Genomic DNA, 16,316 nt, shown 5'->3' on the forward strand with positions numbered 1-16,316 from the left:
AGTGCTTAATTCATTTTCTTCCCCCCCACTGATTGGTATTTAAGGCTGTAAATTTTCCTTCAAGTATTGCTTTCACTGTGTATTATGGGTTTGATACTGTAGTTTCAATATTTTTGGCTAGAAATGTTATAATTTTAGTTTGTAATCCTCTAATCCAACAATTTTTGTAATATAGTAAGGAAAGCTTCCTATAATCTGCATGGCTGTTGTAACCTCTTTTGATAATATAACTCTTAAGTAAACCTATAAAGACTAAGCTATAGACTGCTAAGATTTCACTAGGATTGCACACAAGCCTAGATTTCTCCTTTGAAATAGTAAGAAGAATGTCTTAATGATGTTTTCTAGAGTCCCATTTGTAACTTTAGTATCGATTTTGGTTTTTGTCTGGATTTGAAGTGGAGAACCAAGATTCAAGTAAATGCTTGAGCAAAAAGAGAGAGGTACTTGATGCTTTCATTTCCACCAAAGTTTTTATTGTTAAAGAATTAGGATTTGGTGCCCATCCCTTATTGCTAAACTCTGACCCTACTTTATATTTAATGCATAACGCTAAGCTCATTAAGTAATGTGGAATCTTTTCTATAGTCTCACTGCTATTGGCCTAGTCAAGGTAAGCCACCTAAATGTTATATAAGCTTCCTAATTAATCTCCTTGTCTTGAGACCTTCTGTTCTAATTCACCAGCTCTACTTCTCCTAGTGTTCTTTTCTTGAAACAGAAATCTCAGTCTCAAGAAATCTCAATATGAGTCTACTGAAAAGTTTAAATTCTGTTCAGAATTTTTAGCATATTTGAGGCTGTCTGAGATCATGTTCTGAACTACTTTTTATTTATTCAACAAAAATATATTAAGTACCTACTCTGGGAGATACTGTGCTTATTGCTAGGGTTGTAATTCCTAAGGGACAAATTTGATGCTTGTCCTTATAGATATAATGTGATGGGGAAGAGAGGCCCGAAATAAGCAAATATACATGTGGTGGATGTGAAGGTAAAGTACAGAATGACAGTAGAGTGTAATCTGGAATCTAACCTAGTCTGGAGAGTTGAGGACAGCTTCTTTGAAAAAAGAAGTGCTTTAGTTAACACCTAAAAATTGAATAGGGCTTACTTAGCCAGTTAAAGTGGAGAAAGAAAGAGCAGTGCAGGCAAATGCTAACATGTGTAAAGGTCCGAGAAGGAAAATAATGTCTTTACAAAGGGCTTTCTAAGAAGGCCAACATGGATGGAAGGATGAGCCTGGACGAGGAAAGACACATTATGCAGATCCTTTTATGGCATTTAAAGACTGTTTTTTTCCTAAGGGCATCAGAAATATTATCGATGTGTTTGAAGCAGAGAATAACTATAAGGATCTTTAATGTTGTAGTTGAAAATTTTCCTTTTCTATGTGAAGAAAGTTTTGGAGATGGTAAAGATGGATGTAAGGAGACCAGATAAGGGTTGGCTGTAGTTTAAGTCAGAGATTTATGAGAGCTGTTTCCTAGGTGGTGGCAGAGGGGTTTGAGTAAAGTAGTGGGATTTGAGAGGTAAAATCAACATAGCTTGGTAACTGGATGTATGAGTAGAGGAACGAGCCAAGCGTGGTTTGCAAGTTCTTGAACAGTTGGATAGATGACAAAACCTTTTATGTATTGGGCTTGGAAATACTAGGAAAGAAGAATGTTTTGGAATGGTGGGATGCAGAGCTCAACTTTGGACCACGGGTTTTTAGAGAGGAGAGAGTGGGAAGGCAGGGAGGAAGGAGGGAGGAAAGGAGGGAGGAAGATGAGAGAAAGAGAGAACATCAATATGAGAGAGACACATTGATTGGCTGCCTCCCACAGGCGCCCCAACCAGGGCTGGGGACTGAACCTGCAACCCAGGAATGCTCCCGTTACCAGGAATCAAACCCAAGACCCTTTGGTGCAAGGGCTGATGCTCTAACCATTTAGAAACAGCGGCCGGGCTACTTTGATGAATCTTATATATGTGAAGTGAGACACAGGTGCCAGACTCTTTAGTGAACTTCATAGGTAAAAATGACCAACTGTTTTCCAAAATTATTGTACCATTTAATCAAATACTGGAGTTCCTATTGCTCTATATCTTTATAAAGATTTAGTATTATCAGACTTTTTTAAAAACAGCATTATTGAGGTATCATATACATAACAGAAAATTAATCCATTGTGAGTGTAGAATTCAATGAGTCATAGTAAATTTGTAGAGCTATGTAATTGTCCCAACAGTCCAGTGTTAAAACATTTTTATAAACCCTTCCAAGTTCCCTTTTGTGCCCTTGTTTGCTTTCTATCTCTATAAATTTACCTTTTCTGGGTATTTCTTTCACATCTGGCTTCTTTGACTTAGAATTATGTTTTTAAGGTTCATCCATGTTAGAGCCTATATCAGTAATTCAATTTTTATTATTGCTGACAAGTATTTCTTAGTATGGTTTATATCACATTTTTGTTTATTCATTTACCAGTTGCTGGATATTTGGATTATTTTTATTTTGGGCTATAATAAATAATGCTACTATATAAATTTGCATACACGTCTTTATCTGGACATGATGTCTTCATTTATTTTAGATAAATATCTAGAAAGGGAGTACTATGCTATTTTGATTATGGAGGCTTTGTAATATATCTTTCTCTGGTCGAACACATTTCTTGTTCTGTTTCATACTGGCTCTTAGTTTTTCCATATGGATTTAAGTTTAAGTCCTATGAAAAACCTACTCCTCTAATTATCATCTTTATTCATCTGTGAAACCTTTAAAAAATTGAATTGTGTCTTAATTTGCAGTATTTCTGTAACAATCTTATTTAATTTTGCCTGTCATAGGTAATTGTTTACAAGTCTCTTCTACCATAATATACATTTCTTAAAGTTGCTTATTTATCTGTGTGATCCTAGTTTTGCTACTTGTGTAATATATTTGAGTAGTAAAATGAATATTGACAGGAATCCTGTTGGCTCAGTGCTCTTAAAAACCCAAGGCCTCTCTGACTTTATAGATATCATCAACATTATTACTATGGCTCAGATTTCTAGTATAAAATTCGAATTTTTAAATTTAACTTTATATATCTTCTAAATACTCTTTGTACTTTTTCAATTAGATATAGTAAATGTCTAATCCATAAAGTCCTAAATCTCCTCCTACGTTTTTAAGGAGCACTTACTTTGACATATGAGTACTCAGAAGTTCACAGAATTGGTGTTTTCTTCTCCTATTTGGTAGGAAGCAGTTGAGAAATATGAAGAAGTGCTGCATAACTTAGAATTTGCCAAGGAGCTTCAGAAAACCTTCTCAGGGCTGAGCCAAGATGTGAGTATGCTTTCCTTAAAACCAGTTCCACCACTGATCTGGAAGAAAATGTCAGGGTCTGCTGATGACACTTGGTTACCATCCATCTCATTCCTGCTGATATTTTATTGTGGATGGGGGTTGAGCATAGCTACTCCAGAACTCGTGTTTGCAGATTTCTGGAGCCTCCAGAGCAGCGGTTGCCAACCGGTGGTCCATGGATCACTGGTGGTCTGTGAGGTCCGAAAGGTTGGCGACCGCTGCTCCAGAGAACACAAATGATGTCTGGATATGAGACATTGTGAATAAAGTATTAGTTATCTAATTAATGTGTATTATTTCACTGTGGAATCAAGGAAATCACTGAGAAGGGAATAAAAACTATGTTTATGGGTACATTTATTAAATATACTTTAGCATATAGGCCTGTACACTTATACATGATAGACTTTTAAGGTCAGCATTATGTAATGTATTAGGAAACATGGAATTAGGAGACTCTTCTGGAGACCAGGGCAGTTATTACCAGAAAGACTTAAGATTCATGTTAGAATTAGTCTGGTCTCACCTGTTAGGTTCTCTATGTTGACGATTTAAACTTAAATCTCTGGCAAATTGAATCGGTAATTAATGTGAAATCTTAAGCATTCATTAATGAAGTATTCTTCACTGTTTTAGAATCTTAGAAGGCCCTTGAAAGATCTTGTTCTAACAACAAATTTTTTTGTAAATTCATTTCTGTGTTGGGTAGCATACCTCATAAGATAGTGTCTTCTACTTTTTGGTTATTTTCTTCTTGTACAGTGAACTGAAATTCTCTTCTCCATTCCTCTGGCATCAACCACTGGTATACCTTGCCCCTCCAAAAAAAAAAAAAAAAACAAAAAACCAACAACAACAAAAAAACCCTGCCAAAACCCCAAAGCATATTTTCTAGGCTGAAGATATCTACCATCTTAATCCTTGTAACATAGTCCGGAGTTGCTCTCTTCTGGATGTCTGCCTTCATTAACTCTCAGAGGTAGTGTGTAAATCTAAAATAGACTAGTGTAGAGCCACCACCTTCTGTTGTCTGGATATTTCTGTTAATGTAAGCCTAAGATGATAGCTCTTTTTATTAATCACAACATATTTTAATTCGTTGTTACTCATGAGTCACTTTATTTTAGTACTTACTGTTAATTCCACAGTTATTAAATATTTATAGTCTGTTTTAGATACAATACTTTTAAGTCAATTTGTTTTCTTGTATGATCAATTCTCCATTACACCCCCACCCCCAAATAGGTTAAGTTTATTTAGTTTTGGTCCATTTTACTCTAAAAAGATCATTCATATCTACCTTCTGTTTGGATGGTTGGAAGTATACTTTTAAAACTTAAAAATTCTCCATTGACACTCTACTCAGACCCTATCAAATTTTAATTTTCCATATAGGACTTCATTTTTTCAATATATGTTTTTTTGTTTTAAGATATAAATCTTTTTTAAAAAACACTTTCCATGTGCCAGGCACCTACAAAAATCCACTTGTTTTTACAGCAACCCAGGAAGTAGATGTAATTAGCCCCCATTTTTCAGATAAGGAATCTGAGGCTCAGAACAAAAGGAACTTCTTCAAAGTCATGTGTCCAGGAAGTGGTAGAGTGAAGGTAGAGCTCTAATATTTTTCACTCTTAAAAACTGTTTTCTTTATTTTATGCCATAGATATGGTACCTGTATATTCACATGTTTTTCCACTGCCATGGTCTAGAGGTAGCTTCCAAGCCACCAGATTTTGTTATGTGTGAGATTATTTTTCCTTATTTGCACAATAGGTGAGGTACTAAAAAGTACTTGGGAGTGGGCCTTAATAAACCACGATCCTAGAAGTGCTTGTCACTACCTTCCAGCCCAATAATTATTGGGCTCTTCTTTTACTAAGCTGTTTCTTTTGTCAAATCTCTTCTGTGATAGCCAGTTTTGCAGCTTGTGTAACATTTTCTTCTTTCCCTTCAGCCCAGCCACACCTCTCTTAGTCTGCATGATAGGAGCTCTGTCCCTTGCTGGGGATTTATCATTTTGCATCATGGTTCAGAAAATAAATTTGATTATTCAAGACTGTTGGTTGATAGCAGTTTATACTTCTTACCTTCTTATTGCCAACCAGTTCCCCACTGGAAGAAGAGAAGATGATGTAACCTGACTTCTTAGCTTCTATATAAATAAGGAGAAATAGGCTGTTGTCAGTGATGTTCATGACAGGAGCATCTGATTATCATCTAGGAGACAACATGCTTTCTTACTTGATACTTGATTGACTTAGCAAATGTATGAAGTCTGTCGTGTCCAGCTCTGTCCTGGGCACTAGTGATATATTGGTGAACAACGGACATATAGTCTCTGTCATCATGGAGTTGAAGCCCAAGGGGTGGGGGGAATGGCAAATAAATAAAAAGATAACCATTTAATGTAATAGATACTTGGATAGAGGAAGTTCAGGGTAGCATGAGCCCATAAGAACACCTAATCCAACCTTGGGAGATGGCTAACTAGAGATCTGAGGTTATCTTGTGGTACCATGTTGAAGATGCCCTTAGCATCAGTTGCCTTTCTTTACACTATCATGAGACTGCATCCCAGAGGACCCCACTTGGATAGTTTGGCTTGCATCTTCATATTTTTTCCTCCTCTCAAGCAGAAACAGACACTGCTGTAGTAGTTTGGTTAATTAGTATTGCAGTGAGTCCAAATTGAAGTCTTGGGAAAGATTTTCTGAGCCTTTGTCCTCCTGAAGAAAATATGCTTACCTATTAACCCCCAACCAGCCTGTGCCTCATTCTCAAACTTTTATCTTCATCCCTTGTCTCCTGTCCCTGAGAATAACACAAGTCGAGTTTATTAAGTTGCTTTCATAACATCTAGAAAGTTAGTTAATAATGCCATAATGAATATTTTTCCTGAGTTTTTTTCCTTCAGTCTTTACCTGTTAGGATTTATGAACATACACATCTCTTTTGTAGAGTTTTAAATACTGATGCTATATCAAAATAATTTAACCCACCTATAGGAAAAAGCGTTTAGACTTTTGTTGTTGTTCTCTTGATCTTTATATCTTGGAAAATATCCAACATGAAGCGAACATTACAACCAGAAAAACAACTATGGGAAGAAAAGAACTTCTAGGTTTCTTAGTGGAAATAGGTAGTACTTTTTATTGTTTTTTGTTTTTTTTAACAGGAAGCCATGTATTATGTCAGACTTTAAGGTGTTGCAGTTCTGAGCTTTAGAGTAGACAATAATTTTCCATGTGTGTTTTGTCAGCTAAATATTGGAAGATACAAGCTCCATCAAGACTGGCACACAATTCTGAAAATATCTCTTTTTACTTTTAAAACAAGTCTGTTGGCTATGGCTGTTTTCCCCCCATTACATTTATTAGGCATTTTATTTCTTTTTGGTTTTCAATTCCTCACGCTTTTGCCAGTTGTCTTTGGTTGGTTGAAAACTGACTATTATAGTTTAAATATTCTTCTCCTGGAACATGAGATTAAAAAAATAACCCAAAACAAAGTGAAGCATTTTCTTAAAGTATTTGGTCTAAGAAGGCTTGATAATACTAAATATGGAAGAGTAAAACCTTGGATTGATGCAAGTATCAGCAGTGGGTGCTATGCTTCTCATTATGGTGATGTTGGAGGTACTAGATAGAGCCTGGAGTTAGAGGCAGATAATCTGGACTCCCTGGGCTCTGGTTACCGGAGACAAACCAGTTTATTGCTCGGAGACTTCTTCAGCTGAAGGAGGAAGCAGGGTTAAATGAATGTATCAGTTTCACAGTCAGTGTTACATCCAGGGCTGGGTACAAATAGGTTTATAGTTGTAATACAAATACACAATACAAGCATAAACTCTGTGTTTTGGGTACTCACAACTATAAACTTACTTTTGCCCACCTTGTATATGAGTTTTATCTTCTAATCTCAAGTCTCTGGGATTAGGCTTTTTTAGACTATGGTGCTGCTAATACTCGGTGGTGAGAGTTGTCCATTTTAATTAGCATTTGTTTTAACAGCTACTGAAAGCTCAGAAGAAGGCCCAGAGGAGGGAGCACATGCTAAAACTTGAGGCTGAGAAGAAAAAACTTTGCACCGTCCTCCAGGTTCAGTATGTATTACAGAACTTGACACAGGAACATATACAGAAGGACTTGAAGGAGGGCTTGAATGGTGCAGTGTGTTTGCCTTTAAAAGAACTTGACTACCTCATTAAATTTTCAAAACTGACCTGCCCTGAAAGAAATGAAAGTCTGAGGTAAGCCAATGAAAATATTTTTCTGAAATAGAACACATAACACTTTAGTCTAGCTTTTGTAAATATACAAAATATATGTGTGTAGTAATTAGGAAAACATTAATTTGATTCAACACGGGAAATGTTGGCCTGCCTAGACTCTGACAGGGTTGATAGACTATTAGGAGGAAAGTGAGTTTGAATGACCTCATTAACCTACTTCTTTATTGTAGCACGGATTTTATTTTATTTTATTTTTTTAAAACTATATTTTATTGATTTTTTACAGAGAGGAAGGGAGAGGGATAGAGAGTTGGAAACATCGATGAGAGAGAAACATTGATCAGCTGCCTCCTGCACACCCCCTACTGGGGAGGTGCCCGCAACCCAGGTACATACCCTTGGCCGGAATCGAACCTGGGACCCTTCAGTCCACAGGCCAACGCTCTAGCCACTGAGCCAAACCGGTTAGGGCGTAACACGGATTTTAAAAAGTAATGACTGATCACCAAGTTTTAACCTTGTGCAAGTGTTAACCATAATACTAATTCTGCACATTCTTAAATTTTTTTTTTTTTTGTAATTATCTCAGGCTGTTATATTACCTGAGAGTCTTTGCCTTTTTACTGCTGTACTTAAAGTGGAGGTAAATAAAATTTAACTTGACCAGTATCATTAACATTTTAAAGGGAGAATTATTTGGTGTTTTTGTGCTGCGAATAAATACTGAGAAACAAATCTGATAATTAAAAATACCAAACCAGCAAATGGAGGCTGCTCAGTCCCCGCCCATCCCGCATGCCGCACCCCCGCACCCCCCCCCCCCCCCCCCCCAGTTATCCATTTTCTATTCTTGCTTTGAAGGAATAAGTTAGCTAATGAACAGCTCTCTAAGCCTTTCTTTGTTAGATATAGGCAATTCCAATGTTGTGTCTGTTAGCTATGCTAGCTAGACACAACATTGGAATAGCCTGTATCTAACTAAGGGTTAGATTTCAACTGCTATTGGAAATCAATCATGTATCAGGAAACCTAATAAAACTCAATTACCTATAGACAGCTGCATATATATATTTTTTTATTCCTATTCTGATAGTCTACTCCATCATCATTACCTGTTTGTTGTCTTCTTTCTCCTACTTCACTTTGGTGGGTTCAGGGAATGTAGCTTTAATATGTGAAATGCAAGTGATTATAATTTGAAAAATAAGCTTCTCTCTTTAAAGTTAAATACAGCTCTTAATATTTTCATTCCAATGTTCTTTTATGTAGGACATAGGCTTGATAATGAACGCTATGTCATTGACAGTTTTAAGCTCTCTTTGGATTATTCCTTAATAGCTGTATTTGGTAAAAATCCTTATTTTGGTTGTTTTGAGGAAAAGTGCTTACAGTAGAAAACCATAAATGGGCAGTTAGTCATCTTTTGTAAAATTTCCATTTTTCAAAGAGTAAAAAGATACATTGAATGTCTAGACTGTTTATGGGTTAATTGTATAAATTGCACTACTCCATATATATAGACTAGAAGGCTGGTGCATGCCATTTGTGCACTTGGGGGGTGGTGGTGTCCCTCAGCCTGGCCTGTGCCCTCTCGCAGTCCAGGACCCCTCAGGGGATGTCCACCTGTCAGCTTAGGCCCGCTCCTCACAGGGAGCAGTCCTAAGCCGGCAGGCAGACATCCCTTGAGGAGTCCTTAATGCTGCCGTGGAGGCTGGAGAGGCTCCTGCCACCGCTGCTGTGCTTGCTAGCCATGAGCCCAGCGTCTGGCTGAGCGGTGCTCCCCTTGTGGGAGCACACTGACCATCAAGGGGCAGCTCCTGCATTGAGCGTCTGCCCTTTGGTGGTCAGTGCGCGTCATAGTGACCAGTCATTCAACCGTTCGGTCGATTTGCATATTAGCCCTTTATTATATAGGATATATATGTATCTCTAAAGCCACATTGTTCTGCTGCTGCTTTTTCTTATCAGCGTTGAAGACCAGATGGAGCAGTCATCCTTGTACTTTTGGGACCTTTTGGAAGGCAGTGAGAAAGCAGTGGTAGGAACGACATGTGAGTTTTCTCTACTCTGGACTTATGCAGCAAATACTGAACTTTATGCCTAGAAGTTTAGAACGACACTGAGGGCTGAAACTGCGGCAGTCCATCAGAACTTACTTGTCTGCAATACTATCTTCATCGGGAGAATGATCTCTTTGTTTAGTCCTGCTAAAAGCAGCTGTTGTATAATTGCACTCATTAAAATGAAGCCTAGGGAGAGTTTTCAAGTGGAAAGTCACTGTGATTTGGGGACAAGGGCTAACTAAGGTCTAGGGCTAGCTTTAACACTAGAGAAATGGAGACCCTTTTTGAGTTCGGTTCTCTATTCTGAATAGTTGTACCGGTGCTATTTAAGCGTTTTAAATCCACACGTTGTTAATATCAAGACTTATCTACCAGATTTGCCTAAGAAATATATGAATGGTTTGGCTACATAGTCTACTGATGCATTGTTGTCTATTGATCTGGAAATGAGCTGGAGAGAAAGAGTTCTTTTGGCTTCCTAAATAGATGTTGGCCCAGTGCCCAAGTACAAAAGGCCAGACATGAAGTACATAGTTTTGTGTACTAGCTTAGGGTAATGAAAACTCATTTAAAGCTAGCAAACATTTTTGTTAATAGTGGTTGCTTCCTTTTTAAAATACCCTAAGTATGTATAACTGTCACGAACTTTCTAAGTCCTTTCAAGTTTTGATCACAGAAATTTATTTCTTGGTTAGAATGCAAAATGATACAAATCATTTGGCAGTTTTTAAAAATAAAATTAAGCGTACACTTACTATATAACAAAGCAGATATACGTCTAACACTCAAGAGAACTGAAAACATATGTTCACATAAGTATTTGTACATGAATGTTCATACCAGCTTTATTCATAATAGCTCCAAACTGAACACAGCCCAGATGTACATCAGTTGATAATTGTTAAACAAAATGTGGTATATCCATATAGTGGAATCTACTCAGCAATAAGAAATGGAATGAAGTATTCATATATGCAACAGCATGGGTGAATCTAAAAATAATTATGTTGAGTGAAATAAGCCAGACAAAAAATGAGCACATATTATATGATTTCATTTATATGAAATTCTAGAAAAGACATAACTAGAGTGAGAGCAGGTCAGTGGTTGCCAGGGAGAGGGGGAAGGGGATTGATTACAAGAGGGATATGAAGGAACTTTTTGAGTTGATAAAAATGTTCTGTATCTCTTTCTGGTGGAAGTAACACCAGAAATAACATGATTTTCTGTGCACTTCAAGTGGATGAATTTTTTTGTTTGTAAATTATATCTCAAAGTTGATTTTCTTTTAAAGAAAGACAAAAATCTATGTCATAGTATGCCTATGAAAGGAATAATAGACCCAAATCAAGTGTGGGAACTCAGCTTAATTTGGAATTACGGTTTTAGTAGATATTAAAAATGAAATAGACTTTAAACCTATTCATGGTGCAGTGACTTTAGCATCATTTTAAGATTTTTCTTGATCATCAAAGGGTGATATGCTATGAGTGACATAAAGTATAACTCGAGTAAAGTCTTAATCATGGAATTTTGTAGTTTAAAAATCTTTTAGAGATTGTCCAAGATAGGGTTTTCTAATAGTTATGTTTGAGGAGCTTTTACTTCTATAAAGCCTTCATGACTTGGGGAAGATAGAGTAATTGTTAGTTATGATGTCTTGGAAGCAGTTGGGAGAAATGACTTCCTTAAGCTCAGGGAATAATGTGTATTTTTGTAAAATATTTGAGACTTTGATAAGGATCTCTGATTTTTAGTCATTTTTCACATAGTAGAAATGGAGGCCTTAAGTGACTTGCTAAACTTTGGGATTCTGATTGTTTAAATTCATATTGATTCAGCCTGACATAAAGATGGGCTACATATTTATTTTTCATGGTACTGACTAGTTCTTTGAATCCCCTCTAAGGTAGAATGTTGTAATGACACTATAGGATAAAATTATGTTAGGATTTCTATTCCAAATAATTTCCCATGACCTTTTAGGTTATAGGATAACTTAATCTTCATCACTTTTTCTTAGACAAACATATGAAAGACCTACTGTCTAAATTGCTGAACTCAGGCTATTTTGAAAGTATCCCAGTTCCAAAAAATGCTCAGGAAAAAGAAGTATCACTGGAGGAAGAAATAAAATCAGAGAAGAGAAAACTGTTATTGAAGACGGAATCTGTCAGAGAGTCAGGTTTGTTGTGCTTTCTGAAATTCTGTATAGCGGTTGCATTTTTAATTCTGTATAGTGAGACAAATCACTGTGAAATGGTTGCCATGTTTTAATTTGGTAGTGTGTACATGCATGGAAATTTTTACCTGTTGCAGGAAATCTTTACCTCACTTTAGGAAATATCACTAGGCTTTATTACCATGATTTACCTTCTATTAAGAGTGAACCTTACTAGAAATGTTAAGTTACACTTTGTTACAAGAGAGTGTGCTGTTATAATGAGATATTATGGAGTTTGAATCTCTTTGTTAAACTAGTAGTAGGATAATTTCATTTGAAATTGTAAATTATAGTACAATCCAATACTGGAGTAGAATAAGAGTGTAAATAACCTAAGATTAACATACTGATTAAGGAAAAAAGTGCCCAAATAAATATAATAATTCCAATCAAGGAAATATGCTCTTCAAAATTCCACTTTACTTGGGAAAGAAATATTTTGAGTAAATGGCACTTTTGCTTTTGTTTGTTGAAGCTGGATTTATTTAAGAAATATCACTTCTGCCTGGCTGCTGTGGCTCAGTGGTTGAGCGTCAACCTATGAACTGGGAGGTCACGGTTTGATTCCTGGTCAGGGCACATGCCGGGCTTGCGGGCTCTATCCCCAGTGTGGGGCAGGCAGGAGGTGACCGCTCAATGATTCTCTCTCATCATTATTGTTTCTCTCGCTCTCTTCCTCTCTAATATCAGTTAAAAAATATATATAGATATTTCATATCTATCTATATATATATGAAATATCACTTCTAAGGAGGTAGTCCAGGCAGGGTTCTGGAAGCCACTTCTTCTTAGTTCCTAATACGAAATCCAGTGCTTTAGTATCTTCACTCCCTCACCCTCCTCCCAATCTTAAACTGGCTTGTAAGAGGCCTTTAAGGGCTATATTTCAAGCTGAGATGACTAATTATTACCCCATGGATACCGGAGCTGTAATTCCAGCTTGAAACAAGCTGTGTTTGGGGTAAAAGGAGATAATCTTGTTTTCCATCAGAAATCCGTTTTTAACTGTAACTTGACTTTACATGAGGTGAGCCATTAGCTTCAGCTAGCCTCGGACCACAAGCTTTTGACTAACAAACAATAGAATTACTCCTGCTATGAATATACTTAATTTTACTATCTTTTTTTTTCTATAACTCCTCTGAGATATGTTGCTAGAATGAATTAGTTGTAATCAGTCTGAAAATGTATAGTTTTCCTATATTTCTTTTATCTTCCCAGAGTCTCTTATGGAATTTACACAGACAGAGATACAACCACAAGAGGTAAGGTACTGAGTGGTCATTTGCTGATTTTGGCTTTTGAGCTTTTGTGTAGCGTTGTGGTTGGAAATTCCTGCCCTGGAGGTATACTACTTAAGCTTGAATTCTGGCTCTGCAGTTTACTAGCCTACTGACTTTGGGCAAGATACCTATGTCTGTTATCCTTATGCATAAGATGGGATGAGAGTAATGCCTGCCTCATGTGGTTATTGTGAGGATTACAGGAGGCAGCTTAATTTCTACATTGCTTAGAGTTTGGCCTGGCACACAATAACTGCTTGTGTTAGCTGTTATTGTTGTTGGCCTTTGTATTAGAATTTAAAAATGGGTAGAATTTTGCTCTCTCCAAAATTTACTCAGATTAGTAATAGAAGAGGGTATTTGTTCTTTTCAAACTGACATTGAAATTCATAGAAACTGGAAAGAATGGGAGAGGCAACATCACAGTATTGACGGATATATAATGGAAATAAAGAAAAGTCTGGTAATTTAAAAAACATAAGGCTTAAGGTTAAGCAATATAACTTTGTTTGGTTGGACTGTCCTCTGCCTTAATGTTTAAGGGTGTCAGGTGAGTAGTCAGAAATATAAACTTTGATGTTTCCAAAGTAGCGATCTATACTTGACTCACCTAAGACTGCTAAGAACTGCACATCATGGTGCCACGTTTACTTGATTCAAGCTCTTTTATCAAGGTTATTCTGACTCTGACAGTCAAATATAGATTGTTACTTTTCAAATATCGAAGTTTGTATTCCTGTTAATTGAGAGGGGAAAGGAATGGACAAAAAAGTAGGACAGTCTTTTCAAGTAGAATAATAATGGAAATTTCCTGTTAGTAGAGTGGTTCAGACCAATGGACATAGGGATACTAAGAGAGTTCACTATCCCCCTCAGGGTCTTCTATACATTTGGTGACTCAGCACATTTTTTTCTCTGGTCTAGTTTCTTAACAGACGCTACATAGCAGAAGTAGATTATTCAAGCAAACAGCAGGAAGAGCAACCTTGGGAAGCAGATTATGCTAGAAAACCAAATCTCCCCAAATGTTGGGATAAGTTTACTGAACCCGCTGGTGAGGAGAAGAAACAGGAATCCTTCAGGTCCTGGGAGCCTTCTGTTAAACAGCAGGAGCTGGCAAGGCCTGCGGTTTCCTCAGAACAGAGGAAGCAAGAGATAGCCAAGCTCAGGTCCACTCTGCAGGAAGAGCAGAAGAAGCAGGATGTCTCTAAGCCCAAGCTAACTCCTAGCCAGTGGAAGCAAGAAACTCCCAAACCCAAAGCAGGATGCGTTCAAGAGGAACAAAAGAAGCAGGAAACACCAAGGCCTTGGCCAGTTCAACTGCAGAAAGAACAGAATCCAAAGAAGCAAACTGCAAAGTCTTGGACACCTTCCCTGCAGAGCGAACAGGACCTCAGCAAGTCATGGGCCACTCCCATGTGTGAAGAACAGGATGCAAGGCAGGCAGAGACTCCCAAATCCTGGGACAACAATGTGGAGCATCCAAAACACCCTTTAACACCACAATCAAAGACTTCTCCAAAGTCCTGGGGGGTAGCTGCAGGAAGCCTCATACCAAATGACCAGCTGCTGCCCAGGAAGTTTAATGCAGAACCCAAAGATGTGAGTTGATCTCTATCAGTCTGTGCCTGGCAATGTAGACATAAATAAGGAGCTGTGGTAATGATAACTTTAGTTTTCTTTTAAAAAAAAAAAAAAAAGAAAGAAATCAACAAAACCCATGTTAAATTAATGTGTACAGTATTTCACTTAACTCTTTAATGTGTAATTTATTGTTTTCCCTTGAAAATTAGAAGTAGACCTAGTCCGTCTGTTGAGCCTAACCTGAGATGAAATTTCCACAATGAGGAAATACTGTTTTAATGCCAAAAATTTAATGACATGATATGACGTCAAAATAGTGGATAGTTGAGACATGACCATAATGTGAACAAGTGAGAGATGTAAATGCATGTCCCAGGTGGGAGACTTGTTATCTTTCACCTGGTCCCTGGGTGACTTTTTCTGACAGAAGTTATATTTTTCTGTCTTCTCTTGCTTCTCTTTTACTCATTCGTAGTCACTCAGATTAGCCTGTACTCTTTGAAGAAGGTACATGGTGGTTGCAGATATCCTGTAGTTGGAAAAAGGAAAATAAGAAGACTTATGATGTACAACCCTTTTATACAGTGCTAGTTAGTGTTATATTTTTATTAAATTGTAATTTATGTTCCATTATTTAAATGCAAACTTGGTCCCACCTTGTTTGCTAAGCAGTGTGAATGTTTTATCCTCCCAGTGTTCTTTCTCTCTAGTGATGTTCCTTACACTTCCGTGCCATTTTAGCCAAAAGTTTTCGGATAAACCTTTGGTGCTCCAACAGTGTGAAAAACATTTTGCTTGGGGAAATCAAAGCATTGCATTTTATAAATTAGGGGCCCGGTGCACGAAGGGGGTGGGTCCCTCAGCCCTACCTGCACCCTCTCCAATCTGGGAGCCCTCAGGGGAGCCCTCTCCAATCCGGGAGTTTCTGTCTGTCTTTGCAATCATATGAGCGAATTGTCTGAGACCCCAACCCAGTTTAGTTTGGTACTCACAGAATAATAGAGGTCTTTTTTTTTTCTTTGCTCCATTGGTGGAGATTTTCTAGAAGTTGCAGGATATCTTCCTTTTAATTTTTCCTCGATACTCTGACTTTACTTATGTCGTTCACCTTTGCTTTCCCTCCATCCCCCACCGCAACAGTAACTTGCTCCAGGCCCACTGTGCTCTAGTGTCTAGGACAGTGATGGCGAACCTTTTGAGCTCAGCGTGTCAGCGTTTTGAAAAACCCTAACTTAACTCTGCTGCCGTGTCACATATAGAAATTTTTTGATATTTGCAACCATAGTAGAACAAAGATTTATATTTTTGATATTTATTTTATATATTTAAATGCCATTTAACAAAGAAAAATCAACCAAAAAAATTAGTTTGCGTGTCACCTCTGACATGCATGTCATAGGTTCACCATCACTGGTCTAGGAGATCCCACAATGTGTCTGCCACCAGAACTACGATTTCTAGCATTCCTGGTGCTCCCTGCACTCCGGGCTTCCGTTTCTGGTCCAGGGGCTGCAGAAACCAAAAGGACTGAGAAGTCCAGCCACCCCCAGTCCGGGCTGACAGGACCGGACACTCCAGTGGCATC

At 37.5% G+C, this 16,316-nt stretch overlaps 1 protein-coding gene across 1 annotated transcript in view; it reads left to right on the forward strand.

Annotated features, from left to right (window-relative positions):
* Positions 1 to 16,316, forward strand: part of CAPRIN2 (caprin family member 2) — a 46,557-nt gene that overhangs the window by 10,807 nt on the left and 19,434 nt on the right. The window contains exons 4-9 of the mRNA XM_081082706.1: positions 3,236 to 3,322; positions 7,357 to 7,595; positions 9,546 to 9,628; positions 11,664 to 11,825; positions 13,086 to 13,129; positions 14,072 to 14,749. Coding sequence (XP_080938832.1) covers positions 3,236 to 3,322; positions 7,357 to 7,595; positions 9,546 to 9,628; positions 11,664 to 11,825; positions 13,086 to 13,129; positions 14,072 to 14,749 — 1,293 coding nt within the window. The remainder of the gene's footprint in view (positions 1 to 3,235; positions 3,323 to 7,356; positions 7,596 to 9,545; positions 9,629 to 11,663; positions 11,826 to 13,085; positions 13,130 to 14,071; positions 14,750 to 16,316) is intronic.

This window comes from Myotis nattereri (assembly GCF_964212035.1).
Source record: "Myotis nattereri genome assembly, chromosome: 2".
In the NCBI taxonomy this organism is placed as follows: Eukaryota; Metazoa; Chordata; class Mammalia; order Chiroptera; family Vespertilionidae; genus Myotis; species Myotis nattereri.